General features: G+C 35.5%; 1 protein-coding gene across 1 annotated transcript; it reads left to right on the top strand.

Moving 5' to 3' along the window:
• The first annotated feature begins 1,542 nt into the window (after window positions 1-1,542).
• Window positions 1,543-17,906, top strand: ccnc (cyclin C). The gene is made up of 12 exons (XM_041251196.1): window positions 1,543-1,684; window positions 2,653-2,759; window positions 3,335-3,419; window positions 4,447-4,516; window positions 4,616-4,667; window positions 5,420-5,475; window positions 6,021-6,056; window positions 10,576-10,667; window positions 13,194-13,261; window positions 14,046-14,125; window positions 15,475-15,593; window positions 15,847-17,906. The coding sequence occupies exons 1-12, from the start codon at window positions 1,653-1,655 to the stop codon at window positions 15,899-15,901; spliced, it is 852 nt and encodes a 283-aa protein (XP_041107130.1). The 5' UTR covers window positions 1,543-1,652; the 3' UTR covers window positions 15,902-17,906.
• The last annotated feature ends 270 nt before the right edge of the window (window positions 17,907-18,176 follow it).

The raw sequence follows: 18,176 nt of genomic DNA, 5'->3' as shown, positions 1-18,176 counted from the left end.
CGCGCAGACTGAGGTGACAGTGCCGAGCGGAGCTGATCCAGGAACACCCCCACCACTCGCACTGAGCGCAGCCTCAGTTGAGCTGCCACAGCCATCCAGCCCCGGGCCCTACAGAGCCTTCAGTTTGGTCATTCCTGCCCTCACCAGCATGGAGACAAAGTCCAGCACCTCCAGCCCAAGAAGATATAGAAATATAAATATACATATGAATATAAACAGAAATACTTTAATCTGAATTCCGCAGGGACAATGCAAGACTCTTGTCATACTTTCTAGAGCTTCATTCTGTAAGTTTTGCAGCAAGCTGATGTCAAGCCCCATAATAATAATAATAATAATAATAACAGCATTATGGTGGCAAGTGTCTTGCACTGTCCCTTGCGGTTTTCGAAAACAACCTTAAAACCACGGTGTCAGTCGTGGCGCAAGGCCAAATTGGAACACAGACACAGACATTTAAATATACCCTCCCGTATTTTTATATTAATTAGGTTGTTTGAATTAAAAATGTTGCGCCTATTCTCTGGTTATACTAAGTGAAATTCACACCACATGCCAACTCTACTGATTATGGAGCTGTAGGGCAAATTGGTGACCCACTCATTAGGCTACCAGTTTTCAGTACTGCTGTAGTCCTACCACAATTTGCTCCTCATGTTATGTATCTCAAAAAAAAAAAATATCAAAAAAATACTAATGCTATCTAATTTCTTCTCTCTATTCAATATGTATTTTGATAAGAATATACAAATGTTTATGCAGTATATCATGCAAGCACAGAAATGTTCCTTCTGTAGTACTTGTGCAGTTGGGTAAGAGATATACATACTATTTTTTTTTTTTTTTTTTTTTTTAAAGGATACTTCTGAAGTCTGTTTATACCACCTGCTTTAAAAACAAAGGAAATGTGGGCCATGACTGAACAACTGAGCACAGAGTTAAAAGACAGGGAAGGCTGTTCAACATGAGGGAATTTGTTAGTGAGATTTTATGAGACATAATAAAACATATACTGATTTTTTTGCTGTATCTAAATGTAAAACTATCCTTCTAGGTTGCAGGAAATTGCATACTTTAAAGTTAATATTTCATTAATTTTCTCACTTCCAGACTTATGAGCCACTTAATGCCACACAAGTGTACCTATTTTCATAGCTCAAATGTTAGACTGTATGATGTCACAATTTCTTTGTTATTAACACTAGCATTTCAAGAAAGTGTGCAGTTTTTAACATTGGAAGGTCATATTCGACTTTTCCATTTTGAACATAGATTTTCCATATACTTTACTGCAGATATATATATATATATATATATATTATAATAATATATATATATATATATATATATAATATATATATAGGGGAAATCATCAAAACGATTACTGTAATGAAAACAGAAAATCTAATAAAATATTCTAGTTTGTCTGGCGTTAAAAATAATGCCTTGTACAACAAATTAAAGTTATTTTTGTTACTGCCCAGCCGGGGACCGTAATGCAGGGGCAACGTTTGTGCCGTGCTTGTTGTTGGGCAGGAACGATTAGATGGGTGCACACCAAGCCGAATTCGATTTGTTGATCAGAGAGAGATACTGTGCGAATAAAATAGCAACACCATTTTTATTTGAAATAGCTTTACATTTTCTACGTCATGGCGGGGAACTTCTGGCAAAGCTCACACTAGTAAGTAACCTTCCCAGATTAAATATCTATGTACATATAAGTAAATCTGTTATTTCGACCGCCCGATAGAATTCTATGGATAAATTAAATTTAATTTGGCTTCTATGGTTATTTATATACAATTTGGCTTATATATTATATATATATTATATATATTATATAATATATATATTATATTATATATATATATTAATAAATTCAGAATTACACTTAATAGGGAGTGTATTGTAATAAAAGAAGACCGCATCATTCGTGGCTTGATCCTGTTTCCGTTCCCGTTCATATTTGTTTGGATACAGGTTATGCATTCGTTGACAGGTCTGGTAGTTGTTTCTGCCTGCTGTCATTAACTAGTATTGTTTTCCACAGCACTAGATTGTATTTTTCATAAGAAAAGGACATTTGCTTACAGCCCTAATGTGCTTAACTTATATGTAAATAAACGTTATTATTTCTTCAGAATTTACGTTGTACCACCTCTTATATAGGCTATTTATTTATTTTCATATCCCATTTCAGAACACAGGTACACTTTTTATGCTATACCACGTTTCAAATACAACTGAGGCATCAGAACATAGTAAGAGAGCTAGTGAGGCTCCCCGTGTCCAAATGTCCAGATGTCCAGCCACAGTGTTCCCACCACGTTTTTGTAAAATCCAGCAACCTTGTAAACTATGGTACTTGACTGGAAAAGGAAGCTTCGTGCCAGCATTGCAGGGTAGCTAGCTTTTTCAAATTAATGTAGTGGCTTTCCTGGTTTCCAGTCAGACTTAAGTAAAGTTAATGTAGGAGACTGACAATGTATTAGCACTAGCCTATTAGGGTAAAATAGAGGATGCTTTATATAAGCACAATGCTGAACAATAGTGCTGCATTCGTTTTAACAATGAACCAAACTGGGGGAATAAAAGGAGTGTTTAAATCATGTTTGAATGCCACTTTATGAAGTTTTTTGTCCTTTTCAGTTTGCAGTGGGTCCTTGACAAACAGGATTTGATGAAAGAACGGCAGAAGGACCTGAAGTTTTTGGCAGAAGAGGAGTATTGGAAATTGCAGATCTTCTTTGCTAACGGTAAAACTGTTCTACCAAATTACCGTGATTGATAAAGGAGTGAGACTATTGCTGGTATAATTATATTTATATAAACTCTCCAGTGTGATCTTTTGCTTGTTTAATACAGACCATGACGTATATATGATGGCATGCTACCACATTAGTAATATGTATGTACTGTAGGTGTGAGTGCTTTATCTGTATAGACTTTTTAACAAGATATATTGGGGTAGATAAGACAAATAGTGTTACAGTATTAGGAAATAAGTTTGATAAATGAGACCATAACTCTTAAAACTATTTCAGCTTTTACTGTAGTAGTAAACTTGATTCTGTCTAGACATAATAATTATTCTGAACATTTTGAAAATAAATCTGAAAATGTTCACAGATTAAATATATTTCAACTTAAAATGAGATTGTATTTGGAAGGAAAAATCTGTTTAACTTCAGTAAGTGCTTTTGATTTATAAGTTTTACCCTGTGATCTGGTATAAATGAGCCTACCCAGTCATACACATCTAGCAATGCCAGTAATACAAATCTATTTGATGAAATATGGGAATGTCTATTGATGAACATTTCACCCACAGTTATTCAAGCTTTAGGAGAACACCTGAAGCTCAGGCAACAGGTTATAGCAACTGCTACTGTTTACTTTAAGAGATTCTATGCCAGGTAAGAGAAATATTTGTACAGTTGTTATATTAAAATCACTGAAGATAATGTTGTTAAATTATTTGTTTACCTATGCTTAGGTTTTATTAAAGATTATATGAGCATTGTAATATACAGCAGAACCTGTCTTATCTCATGTCATTGGTTCTAAGGGTCTATCGGAGATGTGAAAATATCTTATGTCGTTAAACTAAATTGTATTTGCTTTATTAACCTTGGGACATTATAAATTAACAATGTCGGGTACATCGATGTGTCAAACACCATTCTGTCCAGGAGCTGAATTTACTCTTTTAGACCCAAACTAAAATGTATATTGATCGGTTTCCATCTGTACCGTTCACTTGGTAGCATTGTATAAATGACACATGCCAGAAGCCCATCGGTTAATAGAGGCAGTGGTGTGGTCGAGGGTATGTGCAGTTAAACGGCATTTACCCACTTTTCATTAGGGCAATGTAGCTTTTACCCACTTACATATATGGCATACAGAGTTTACTTATTTGTACTCTCCTATGATATGCAAATCCTGGACTAACAAGATATCTTAACAGTGAGCGCCTGTGTAGCGAGCAGGGGGGCGTGGCTGCTAGACTTTGTTCTATTTGTTTATGTGTGAGTGTTGTGTGATTGGTTGTTAATGTTCTGTTAGGCACACAGGATCTGCAGGGCGGTGCTAGTAGCCTTCATCCTAGCCTGAGAAAGGACACTCGCAGAACTGTCCCCGTGAAGCTCACTGTCGGGTCTATGATTGAACAACACCTGAGAGGAGAAATAACTGTATATGGGGGGGAGGGAGTGCTCTGTTTTGCTGAGGGCCAATAACAATGTATCTGTTCAGTGTGTCTGTTCAACTTCACCAAATGGGCGTTTATCCACTTAATTATTTACCATAACACCACTGAACAGGTCACTGTTCAGATACACCACTGTATCTTACAGGATTGGGTATGATAGGTTCTACTGTATTGTTACAAATTATTGTTACGCATGAACTAAGTCTGTTAACATATTATGTTATTTTCAGATATTCAGTTAAAAGTATAGATCCTGTTCTCATGGCTCCAACCTGTGTGTTCTTAGCATCCAAAGTAGAGGTAATGTCAGTTTTTGTTTTCTGTAAGTATTTGTTAGTCCAAAAGTGCACTAACTCAACAGCTCATTTTCTGTGCATGTGTTTTTTTTTTTTTTTTTAGGAATTTGGTGTTGTCTCAAATACCCGATTGATATCAGCTGCTACATCTGTATGTAAGTGTACTGGTCTTCATACCTTTTTACTTGCGTCAATTGGTTTGAAAGAATAACAGCCAAGGATTTGGGATTTGAAATCTGCATGTTAACTTAGCTATAGTATCATAGTCCTGCTTTGTTTATCATGCTTTATTTCTCTGTAGTGGTGTATTTGAAAAATCATATTGTTTTACATTGAGGTATAAAAGAATAAGCAAAGAACTGACCTACATAGAGAGCCTGATGCCTCCCTTTTCCCCCACATTATGATATTCTCATTAACGGGCAAAATAATGTCCCTAAAAACTCAGAATAGGGTACTGTACTCTCAGTAATTTGTGCACGTTTTATCAGAACTGTACAAATACAAATCTAAAAAAAAAAAAAGTGTGAAACACTCACAGATGGATAGACAAGCAGGTAAACTCTATTACATGGTATATTATATTACACTTTTTTCTTCTAAAGAAGGTTATTGGCAAGTTTTATTTATATATGTCCATCTCCACTATACCCCACATCAGAGATGGGCACTTCCAGCAGGGAATAATAAGAGGTAAAGGTCTCGTGTGATTTATTTAGTATAAGCAGTGCTGTTTTAAACAAGTAATGTCTCTTTTTCTCTAATGATTTGTTATATACCTGCTTCAGAGCATACCAAAACTTCAACTAAGCAATGGTAAGAGAGCAGTAAAAAGAGTATGTAACTACCGGTATTTAGGGTTGTATTATTGCTGGGTTGATGGATCTCACTTTTTTGTTTTTCCCAGTAAAAACTAGGTTTTCATATGCCTTCCCAAAGGAGTTCCCATACAGGATGAATCATGTAGGTATTACATTTTAAAAACTGGGCCTGCAATGGTTTTCATGGACGTATGTACTTTTAGATTGATGCTGCTGCTTTTCGCCTGGCCACAAGGGAAATGTTACTCTTTTTAAATACAGTGTTTTACACACAAGAAAAGCTAGGCTTGTCGGTAGTTGAAAAGCCTAAGTGTGGAATTGTGTGTGTCTACAGTATACAATGTCAAATGAGATCGCTACATACCACAAGATATATTTAGAAGTTACTGGGCAAGCTACAGTACTATATGAAATTATTTAGTTGGTGTGTGATACTTGACATTTGCAGTCTCTGCATATTTGTTTTGTATTTGTTAAATGATATAGTAGGATTGCTGTCTATTGGGGATGAGGGTAGACAAATCAGAAAAAAGACAGCGGTGACATGTTACTCAAAACATTGCCTTCCCCCCATGCGTGTAGAGTGTTAAAGATTCTGGTTTACTTGTTTGTATTAAGCTTCCCCAAGCCTATTTTATGTTTCCCTAACTTATTGGTATTTTCATTCTTAATTGTTTTATTTTCTAGATACTGGAATGTGAATTCTATCTATTAGAACTAATGGTGAGTATTGTATTGACTGTGAAGAACAAAGAGTACTGTAGCCTATTTAAAAAAAAATAACGATGAGGAAAACTTATCTGTAGATTTTATGACAAGCAGTTTATAGTCTAAGCAGTCCATACATTTAAAGTGTATTATATATGTTACAGGGCATGAAGTTAAAACATACATCCAACCCAAGGACACCAAGGCGATTTCATACTCATTTATAAAACAACAAAAAAGAAATGTAGAGAGAATATTATGTTGAGGAAATTAATTCAAACAAACAATATTTTCTGACTAATTGTTACAAAAATTAAATATAGGTAACTTTTTTCATTGTAAAAATAACATTGTATAAAATAAATTCAATTTAAATACAACAAACTTTCATAATGAAAAAATACAATTTTAATTTGACAAAAAATAAATATTCGAGGTATTTTTTTTAGTAAACTCAGTCACACACTATTGACTAATACATAGATTAAACTAGAGGCTTAGATACAGCCTTATTGATACAACAGCATAAGTAAGCTATGTCAGTGAAGGAAAAGCTAAATGGAGTTTAATAACAATAGTGGTCAAATGAGTTGTTCTGTCTGTGTAACTGTAGGTTAGCCGCTGTTACAAAACCTGTACGACCTGTACAAACACCGCGGCTTTGGGGGAAAAAAACAAAAAAACTGCAACCAGAAGCCTCGTCAGGCAATGGAGAGTGCTGTGCGTCACAACAGCTGCATGTACATAATGTTAGATGTTTACATTTGCGAGACTATATAGTTTCAGTTCTTAATGTACAGTTTCTACTGACAGTCACCAGTTCAAATCCCACCTCTGCCACTGACTGATTCACTGTGTGATCTTGAGTAATTCAGTTAACCACCTTGTGCTCCATCCTGCAGATAATATGTCAATGTCCTATTGTAAGTGACTGCATATAATGCACATTTCACAGCCTACCTCCGTAAAGCGCTTGGGAACTTTTCGTGCCCTCATGTTAATTTAAATATTTTAGAAACCAAAAATCGGGATGGGGTTGTCTTGCAAATGACCCCATCGTGATGCAGAAAATTCACTTAACCTGAACCCATGAAGAAGATCATCCGAAGACAACCTATCGGGCAGTGAGCTGAACCGTCACAGTGCGCGTCAGTCTTCCAGTTAAAGCTATTAAAGTACCACATTAGCTGCACAGTACACAAGAGTAGCATAAAATAAAATAACATAAAATAGCAAACGAAATATTCTGTTTTTATTATTTATTTCTTAGGAGACACCCTTGTCAATGTGGTCGACCCAATTTAAATGGGGGCATTTTTCAGGTAGGGGTCCTAACCTGAAGGATTTTTCCAGGCCGATAACAATGCCGATATTTTAGAAAACACACAGCCAATATGAATGTTAATAATTTTATTAAAAAAAAAAAACACACACACACAAAAAAGTTTCAGTTAACTAGAACGTAAACCTAACAGTTAAATGTTTTCTTAAATATAACCTATATATAACATCCTCACAAATGTCACATTTCAGTCCAGGTTTTTTTCTCAGACTCATTTAAAGTCTTGGTAGACTTATTTTTGTTTTTGTTGTCAAAGTGATCTGGATTTTGTAATCCTATATTTTCAGAAAATGTCAAATGCTGGATTACATTTATCCAGATAACAAATAATCACGATTAATAAATCCATTTTTTGATAGGCTATATATATATTTAAGAGGCCTTATTTATGATATAACCTAATTTAACAAAGGAAATACCGAGGTAATAATGATTAATACAACTAAATTTTGTTTTATTTCTTTTAACAAAATCTAAATCACTTTTAATGTTAGTGCGCATATAACACATGCAAATAATGGTTATTTTATTTATGCCTACTTGGCAGAAATTAAATAAGTCTAAATTGAGTTAAAATAAAACTATGTGTTTTTAGACATCTTCATCGTCTTCCTCGTCGGTAGGGAGTCCAGCATCTCTCAGACGATCTTTAAGGGGGTGTATGTGAAGGTGTATGCGTGTGCTTTTTTTATTAAAGCTATATCGCAAATACATGTTTTCCTTTTTTTTGTCCTTTTTGCTTGCATGGATACAAAACTTAAATATGTAAATATTATATTCTAACACTTTATTTGGACATACAGCATGTGTTTGCTATGACAATTAAAACTAAATATCGATGTTCTATGATCGTTTAAAAGCTAAATCCACCTCTGCAATAGGATCATAATAATCCTGGTATTTTGGATCAAAGTAATCTTGATCTCCTGATTAAATTTAAAAAAAAAACAATTGCAACATTTAATCATGATTTAAAAGTACTATCGGATTACCCAAATGAAATCCGGATCACAGTAATCCCGATAACATTTTGATGTTTTGAAAAACCCAATTGCACAATATAATCCAGATCAAACGCAGATATCAGATTACCAAAGTTTTGAAAAACCGGCCCCTGAAGACTGTCTGGTGTGACGGGTCTTAGGGTGATTCCAGATATTAGATGTATTTTGATGTTTTACTTTTTTGATCCTAAGCTAACTTTAACAGAACAGAGGCTGCACTGTCCTGTACCAGGGTCTGTTTCTGAAAAGAACAGCCATACAGTGCTCTTTTGACTGTGAAAGTTTTTTTTTTTTTTTTTTTTTTAAATGTGCTGTGCAGTAACTCCACTTTAGTATTGCATAAGAATATGGTTGTTTTTAATCCTGCTTTTTAATTGACTAAAGCCCCATTTATATTATGTTAGACATTCTATTATATTGTAGCATGCACGGGGGCAGGCAGCAGCAGGGCTGGCAAGTGACTTACTATAATTAAGGCCCTGTGAAAATCGCGGACATTTTCTTTAAAATTCACAGCAGTGTCACAGGTAAAGTATCGAATTTCGTGGAATGTGCACGGAAATATGTTATAAATTACGTATACAGATTATTATTATTTTTTTTTAAATAGCAAATATACATATAAAATTACTGACATCAAAATTAACATCAAAGTTATTCGAGCACTTAACAATAGCTTGTGAAACCCAGTGTTGTAATTAACAGCCTGTAGGTAAAGTGTACCTGCAAGGAGCTTTCAGTTCTAGTACGTCAGGTGCATGTTCACCATTTAGGTCTTGCAAAACAAATACAGTGTGTAACCCATACTGATCTTGTGTATCAGTCGACTCTTCAGTGTGACCACTGACAAACAACTGGACTGTTTTACCAATTCCATAATCCCCTGCTTGTGATACTCGGCAACGTTAGGTAAGTATTCACGTCTCAGCTGGGCTGATGAAGAAATCGCTGCGCTGACTTTTCCGTAACTTTGCCTTTTTAGAGACATCCATTTTCTTGCTTGCAGTGTGTAGTATTTTAATTTCCCTTTTAGATTGCTTGACATAATCACTGCACATCACTAGTATGTGCATGGTGAATATTACACGCAGGCACATAGCAGAGCTGTACAGTTATGACATTTATTTTTAAATGGGTATTGGGCTAATTTCACGATTTCTGCGCAGCCCGTGAAATCGTGATTTTCACAGGGCATTAACTATAGTCACACAGAAAGACATAAGCCAGATATCGGCGCTATGCTTTAGTGCAAGAGATCCCGGGGGTTTGCACCCGCCCTCCTCCTGTGTGTGGATTGCCTCGCCCTGTGTGATGCGCCTGTCTGTGTTAACCGAGATCGCTACAATATGTACAAATTATTAACACATAAGCCTTTTTTCTATTTTAGACTTTAAAATCTTTTAACAAATAGAAATAGTGCACAGGTTTTGTAAAGATTGAACACTTTGGTACTTGCTGACAAGTGAAAGGTAGTTTTAGTTTCATTATGACACCTTAATAAAATCCACAGTTTACAGTTACTGACCAGTGATCAAGTTTACCACAAGTAAAAATAATTTAAAAAATAATGTAAAATAAACATGACATTTAATTTAAGAGAATTAATACAGTTCAATATGCTGTTGATTAAAATAAATCAATCCGCAAAAAACAGTACGATGTCGCATTTATCCCTTGTAGTAAAAATATGAGCTAGTAAAGCAGACATTATCTCCCAGATGTATATCGGTATTTTTTTGCATTGTTTGTTTTTTCAACACATAAGCAAAACACTGCGTTTAATTACAATCTGATAGCCTCCATTTATAAGCAAAATATAAATAAATAAATAAATGCTGACAGGTAAGCGATGCTGTTACATAATAATAATACACTGTCGTGTAGACTAAACCGACAGTCGCAGCTCTGTATTTTTCCTTTGTAAAGTTGATACAAAGAGAAAATGTATCTAATTGGACTAATTATGAGACGTGATATCGGCCCCACTTAGGCAGATGCCAGTATTTTTTTCAAAAGGCAAATATCGTCCAACATATCTGTCAACCTCTAGTTCTAATATCTACAATACTATTCAATTTTATATTTTTCCTAAACATTGTTCCTATTAGTTACCGAGCAACTGAGTTCAATATAATATTTCATGACAGAATGTGTATTTTACTAATGTTTTATTTTAATTTCCACGCAGGATTGCTGTTTGATTGTGTATCACCCTTATAGACCTCTTCTCCAGTATGTACAGGATATGGGGCAAGAGGATATGTTACTTCCTCTAGCATGGTACGATTTTTTTCTTCAGTATTTCCTGAATTAAATGGTAAAAATACACTTCTGCTTCACCCAGTCTTGTTTTTTGTAAGTACCTTTATCAGATGACATGTGATAATAAAAAAAAAATCTTCCTACACTTTTTACATGTTAAACAGGCCTTTATATCTGTTTTTGATTTACTGTGGTTTTCAAAGTATAACGCTCAGCCATTGAAATATTTTTGAGGGTGATTTGAAGTGTGCGGAATGCATCTAAGTGTGTTATCTATGATTTTGCTTTTCACATTTTGCTCGTTTCCTGTGAAAGCGGAACAGACGTGAGCGTTGCATGCATAGTTCAGAGCCTGCGTGTAACTTAGACATTGTTGATGTTTACCAGCAGGAGACCACATTTCATAGGTGATTAGTCAGATAAATGTAGTTGGGTCAGTTAGTCCTTTCTTATGCAGTGGATTGTGGGTTACTAGAAGAGTAATGGATGTTCTTTATTTTTTTTATGTTTTTGGTTGCAAACTTGCTAGGACTTTCTCCCAAAACAAATCCTGGATGTAACGCTGAACTTATACCCTATTTGTCACCATTCTTTCATATTGTTACAATGCCGTTCATAGTACAGACTACAATACTGATGACAGGGTACTGTACATTAGATAGGAAACTGCATTCCTGTTTTGATTATGCTACAAATAAAATAGCAATATGGTTTGAAAATGCATAACTTTGTATACCTTTAACTTTTTTATAAACTTGATGCAATCTTAAAAACTTTGCAAATATTAGAAGCTGCGTAGTGAGTGTTATTAATAGCAGTTGGTGTTGCATATTTTCTTAGTTAATGAAACAACCCACAGTAGGCGGTATGAACGGTATAAACTAACCTGACATTCAAAATGTCCCCCAGTCACCAGTACTGTAATCAAAACAAGCAAGCGTTTAAAAATCTTTATTAAGACACTCATTACTCTAGTAAAAATTATGTTTTAAAGCCTATGAATGTAATAAAAAGTACAGTAATCTGTCGCATATCCAGACCAGAGTAAGGGTGGATATGTAAAAAGGCGGATAAATTAAACTGTAATCTCTACACACACTCTCACACACACACACACACACACACACACCCAAATCCCTCCCTCTTCCTCACTCATTGGTTCAACATTCCTTATCTGTGACTGGTCATGTCAGACCTGCTGCCTCCCCGCTCAGTGGCATACTCACACACAGGAAGTCTTTCAGCTCTGCCAGAGCAGCACTAAACTACACAGAGAATGCTAACAGATCTGAACAAGAATAACAAAGTTTACAAACTGACATTATTTACAGAGTACTCCCATCCCCTTCCCCAGTCCATAATCCACTCCATTCTCACATTGTCCCCAGCTGTTTGAAGCAACGTTGCATTGTGCTGACTGACAGAGTTCTAAGCATGCCTAAGCTCACAGCATCTAACAGTGACATACACTGAATTTTTGTGCTGATGCTCATCGTTTTTCTTTTTCCAGCCACGCTTGCATGCTGTTGCAGTCAGTGCTGTTTTTTTAACCTGTAAATAAACCCAACACTGCTACAGTGATTAAATAGCCAAGGTACAGTACAAGAGTAATCACTCAGTAACGAAAGTGCAAACAGCTGATTGATCGATCTGTCAAGCTTTTTGAAATCTATGTGAATGGCAAGGTAATTCATTCCACATAATTACCTCTATTTGAGGAACTGGTGCCTTCATCATGCCCTCTGAAAGCCAGTTCTTGCTTACTCATTGTGATGTATTGTACCCCTACTCTTCTGTTCATCAAGTTGAACATCAATCCAGGTTTGTCCAAAAGATATTTCTGTCCTGCCTCAGCTCACTCATGATTGGGCAGCTGTATATAACCAGAAGCTGAATTAATGTTACCTCAAGCCATGCAGAGAGAGAGAGAGAGATGACAAAGGGAGGGAGGTCTGACATTAAATTGAAATCTGGTCTTACTGTTCATTTCAAAAAGGATTATTTTTAAGAAACATTTTTCAAAACTAGTTCGCTGAACAAAATCTAAGTTCTTTAGAAAATTACGGTAAATTTTGAATATCAGGTGACAGATTCAGTGAAAACATTTTTCATCTAGTTTTAGCATGAGACTTCTGCTGTCATTTACAACAAGGTAGTTATAGTATTCAACTTGCGATTGTGTGGTGTTAAGTTTGTGGTTTCTGCCATGGCATTTCTTTTCAGTAACAAAGCTGACCAAACTAAGGACTTTATTAGAACTTAATGTTGTCTTTCCAGTTACTAGTTTCCCGTGAAGGAGATTTCATGTGGTTGTAAGTTAGACTTGCCTCCTATCAAAATTTAAATAAATAAATCCATCAAACACATGGATTTATGCCTATTATTTTTGTCTTGCTTGGATGCGCTTGCATTATGCTTCAGATAAGTTTCATTAGGTATGAATACATGTGTAGCAAACTACTGTAAGAAAATGATTTAAATGAGTGAGAACTGTAGATATGTATATAGTGTTTACTTTTGACTAATGTTGTCTTTCATGTGCAGGAGGATTGTGAATGACACATATAGGACAGACCTCTGTCTCTTGTATCCACCATTTATGATTGCACTAGGTAAGAAGGATCGACTTCTTTTTTTTTTTATAGCCTTAACCCTTAGCGGTTCATTTATTCAGGCCTTTCAGGTGCGTCGGGTTCAAGTTATTTTCACACGCACAGTTTATTTTACATGTGCTATTTTTTATTTATTTTTTCAGCGTAAAATAGGTTTAATTGATGTTTGCTTGTTCAGCTGCAAAAAGACACAAGTAAGCTTCATGTTATTACTTTATGAAAACATGTCTATGCCCACTGTTTATTGAGAGGAAACAGCAATGGCAAGGAATGAGAAAAAACAAATAAATAAAATGCTGTGTCAGCTTTATGTACTTTTTACTTTGGGAATAAACATGTTTAACTTGAACTGCTATTTGGCATCCTTTTGTTTCCAAGTTAATTCACTGGGGTGAAGTAAGGTCTACACACCGTATTCTTCACTCCTTGGATATTTTTCTACTTTAACGTGTTGCATATTGTAATGTCTTGCAGTAAAATAAAGGAACACACACGGGGGCCACGCCCTCTCCCCATGCTGCTATGCTGTCTGCCTGTGGTCTGAGCAATATAATGGCTTTTTGAAAATGAATGAAAATCCAAACAAATATTTAAATTGAGTGAATATCCGAACATGTAGAAATCCCATGTTTGTCCCAGCACTTACATATAAAATGGAGTGGAGGTCACTTTTTCTACCCAGTTTTCCACTGTTAAGAAGCTATACAAACATTAGGTCATGTGACTCTATTAGCCAGTAGAATGGCAAGTTTAATAATTTGGACATGTTCCTTTTATTTTTAAGCTTGCTTGCATGTTGCTTGTGTGGTGCAGCAAAAGGATGCAAGGCAGTGGTTTGCTGAGCTTTCTGTTGACATGGAAAAGGTAAGATTAAGCTGTTCTTTTAAAAAAGGGTAGGTGGGATAAGCAGAGTTGAAAGGTCTCATTACCACATGATTTGAATGAAATAAATGTCTGTTCAGTCCCGGCAGTAAGGATTGTTATACCCCTTTCACACAGACGAGTTATGACGACTCAGAACCGGCACTGATGTGGCATTTAAATCTGTGTGAGTTGCCTATACCGTCACAGAGCCATCATATTTAATGCCGTCTCTACCACCTCGCAAGTTGGTTCAGAGATTGCATAAAATATGACTGCTCTGAACCGTCTTAACTGCCTATGCGAAATTTTTTGCTGGTACTGAAACGCTATAGTGGGCATGGATTGAAAGTTAACATCTCACGTGACTATACCGGACATGTTGCGTCTTTTTTTCGTCGGTGTTAAACGCTTTAATTTTTTTTCAAATACAATGGCTGATCAAGAACAAGGTAGTAATTGGAGTCCGGAAGAAGCCAAGGTATTGTTAACTTTAAAGGCTGACGAGGAGGTGAATTCACAGATAGAAGGGATGGTGCGTGGTGCTGTAATTTATAGGCGAATCGCCCTCATGATGCGTGAATGTGGATACAACTGTTGCCATGAAAAAAGTATGTTGATTGTCAGGTTTGAAAGTTGATCTCTTTGGCTGTATGAAAGGGTTATGGCGGTATTACACTGGCATAGATTGTGCAATTTCGTGATGTGTGAAAGGGTATTTTAAGACTTTTTGAAACGTCTCCGAGACGACTCGGTAGCGTCATTTGTGTGTGAAAGGGGTATCAGATGCACTCAAAACCAGATAAGATACATAAGTCTGATAGAGTAATGATGATAATATTGGAACAGCATGACGATTCAAGAGAAATTTAAAGCGTTAATAAAACGTTTGTTATTTATTCTTTCATATCTTTTAAATCATGAATTGTAGAGTTTATAGTCCAGTGGTTAAAGAAACGGTCTTGTAACCAGGAGGTACCAGTTCAAATTCCTGCTCAGCCACTGACTCACTGTGCAGCCCTGAGCAAGTCACTTAACCTCCTTGTGCTCCGTCTTTCGGGTGAGACGTTCTTGTAAGTGACTCTGCAGCTGATGCATAGTTCACACACCCTAGTCTTGTGTCTTGTAAAGCTCTTTGTGATGGTGGTCCACTATGAAAGGCGCTATATAAAAATAAAAAAAAATATTATTTAGGGTTTGCAGCTAATACAGGTTGAAATGCTTATTAGCCTTTATTGTTGCAGCAGTTTTTGATTTACAGTGTTATATCTTAAAATGATAAACAGAAAAATCTGTGTTCCTACATCTTTAAATCCTTTTTTTTTTTTTAACCTTGTGCAATATATATCTAGATCCTTGAGATAATCAGAGTTATTTTGAAGTTGTACGACCAGTGGAAGAACTTTGATGATAGAAAAGAAATGGCTGCTATTCTCAACAAGATGCCTAAACCAAAGCCTCCTCCAAACAGGTGATCTGTAACTTGCTGCTGTACCTTTGTGTCAGTCAATCATGTCGGTGTTTTTGCATTTGCAAAATATTCTGCCAAAGTTATTGCCAGTTGTTTAGGCTAGATCTTATATTGGTAAGTAAAGTAGAAATGTTCCTGTAGATTGAGATTGATTACTATGTTGTACAAACTTTGTCAATTTCAATATGCTTTTTTAGTGCACTGTTGAGACATGCTGCTCCATTTGTGCTGACCTCAGTGTTTTATTTTACAGTGAGAGTGATCAGAGTTCCAATGGAAATCAAAACTCTTCCTACAATCAATCGTAGGACATTCTGGAAGTGAGGACTGTGACCACAGAGGATGTTCAAGCGGAATATATAAGAAACTGGGAGCAATATATATAACAAGGAAAAAAAAAAAATCATTATCAGGGGTGAAGAAGTCGGCAGCCTGTTGTATGGGCCCACTTTTGTTTTGGGGGGGGGGGGGGGGGGGGGGACGCGCTACCATCTCAGAGTTTACATTTACGCTAAGGGTTTTTAAACGTCTGTTATTATATGGCGGAATGGTGGATGACTGACATCTTGTCCCGGTAGAATTTACAATGTCGTATGTTCTTGTATGATTGGGAACCGTAAAACTGACGTACTATAATTACCAAAATGATCAGTAGCTAAATATAGATGTTATGATGTTTTATGATGTATATGTGTACAATGATTTGGGTGATGTACAACTTTATTGATAATCTGAAGGAATAGCTGTAGACCAGTAAAATATGCAGCATGTACTGTTGTAAAATGATTTGAAAACTCCTCCTTTTCTTAGGTGGTGGTGGTAGTGGGAGTTTCTAATATGATGAAACTCGCCTTTTACCTCCAGTGGTCTTCTGTACTTGGGCTGGTTATTGTGGACATAATTCCATGTGCTGTAACAATGCACCATCTTGTTTGGTGCAAATTGGTACTGTACTTTTAATTTGTATTTGTGAGAATGTAAGACTTATGCAACAGAGGGGAATGGGATTTTATAGAAGCTAGCATAAAGAAGGATATAAAATAAGTCATACTGGCATTGTTTGCATTAGACAACCATACGCTTTCCCTGGTAAGCTATATCTCTGCACATTATCTTTTTGAAACAGCAGACTGGGGTTTGAATTTCTTGATCTTTTTGTTATAACACATGCCCACTTTGTATGTAAAATATATTTGGATCATGCTTCCCAAATTACATTTTACCAGAAGCTAATTATAGGTTGTCAACATGTTCTTCTGCAAATTAGGAAAAATCAACACCTTAAAATCACCCTAATCAAGACTATGATTTCTAACTGCTAGTAGATTTATTGTCACTTTTTCATACCTTTAGTGGAAGAAAAATGATGCTGAGTGCGCATTGTTACAAACAGCAGATATTTTGCACTAAACCAGAAATAGTGTGTACTCTACAGTTAACAAAAACAGCCTGGATACTACTATTTTTTTTAACCTTTTAAATCTAGAAAAGAAATATTTATACATATGGATCTAATTGGGTAAATCTATAAATTGTTCATCTATGCTGTTATGCAAACACTCTGTTTGAAGCAGGTCAGTAAGTAGAATAGCACTTTTCCTTTTAATTTTAATGCTAATCTGGTTTCTAAGTAGAGATTGTTTAAAATTACTCATTGGGTATTATTGCAGTTTAAGGGCCCTTTTCTGTTTTGGATGGGATGACAATAATATACTTTTAAAAGCTTTCTGGAGATTGGGAAAGTTTATGATGTTGTGTGATGCAGACTGCAAACAGTAGTGGTTATTATAATTGTTATACTTGCCAGCCATTGTGTTTGAAGTTATTTCAAACATTAAGGTGGGTGTTAATTTTGTTTTCAGTTTGACTTGTGTGTTGGGGCTGTTCCCAATAGTAAATTCAGTGCTAGCCGTGTCCTGTGAAAACGGGAAATGTTTGTGGTTTTTTTCATCTTCTGCCATTGCACTTCTAAAATGTAAGCTTGAATGCCTTAACAGTAAGCTGCTGATTTAAAAACTTGAATATTAAATCGACTGTGAAACTGTCTAAAATAGCCTTAACAACTACTCAAAATCAGTTGCTGAAAGCAGTGTTTTAAAATAACTGCTGAAGTTCAGAAATTGCTATGTTAACGTGTTGCACTCTTGGTTATATTTGTGCTAACCTAAAAATCGTGTGGTTGTTTTTTTTGTTTTTTTTTGCTAAACATTGTTAGACTTCATAATTTCACTCCCTTCGTTGATTTGTCTTCTTTCTAATGCATTTAGCTTCCATCAATGCTGCTGGTTTAGAAAAATAAATAAATAATTAAAAGTAAATAAAAAGCCTATTAGGTCAACATTCCTCAAACCTATATTTTTACTTTTTTTTTTTTTTAAACGGTGCACTTGTTTTAGTACCATGTTTTTTAAATGATATATAAAGAAAGTATTACTTAATGGTGTTTGTTGTAGATGAGCTGATAATGCTTCATTTTGTATATTTTAAGTAAAATTGAAATTTTAATAATTAATAATAAAAAAAAAGTTTAAATGGAACCTGCCTGAACTGGTTACCAACATTTTGCTTTTCTCTGACTTTCTA

Source organism: Polyodon spathula, chromosome 5, assembly GCF_017654505.1.
Source record: "Polyodon spathula isolate WHYD16114869_AA chromosome 5, ASM1765450v1, whole genome shotgun sequence".
NCBI classification, from domain to species: domain Eukaryota; kingdom Metazoa; phylum Chordata; class Actinopteri; order Acipenseriformes; family Polyodontidae; genus Polyodon; species Polyodon spathula.
Note: the sequence above shows the minus strand (reverse complement) of the source record. Positions and strands in the feature narration are given on the sequence as shown.

Coding starts and splice junctions, on each gene's coding strand:
- ccnc (XM_041251196.1), top strand. CDS start 1,653: ATGGCGGGGAACTTCTGGCAAAGCTCACACTA. Junction 2,760..3,334: donor GCAGATCTTCTTTGCTAACG/GTAAAACTGTTC, acceptor TTTCACCCACAG/TTATTCAAGCTTTAGGAGAA. Junction 14,126..15,474: donor TTTCTGTTGACATGGAAAAG/GTAAGATTAAGC, acceptor ATATATATCTAG/ATCCTTGAGATAATCAGAGT.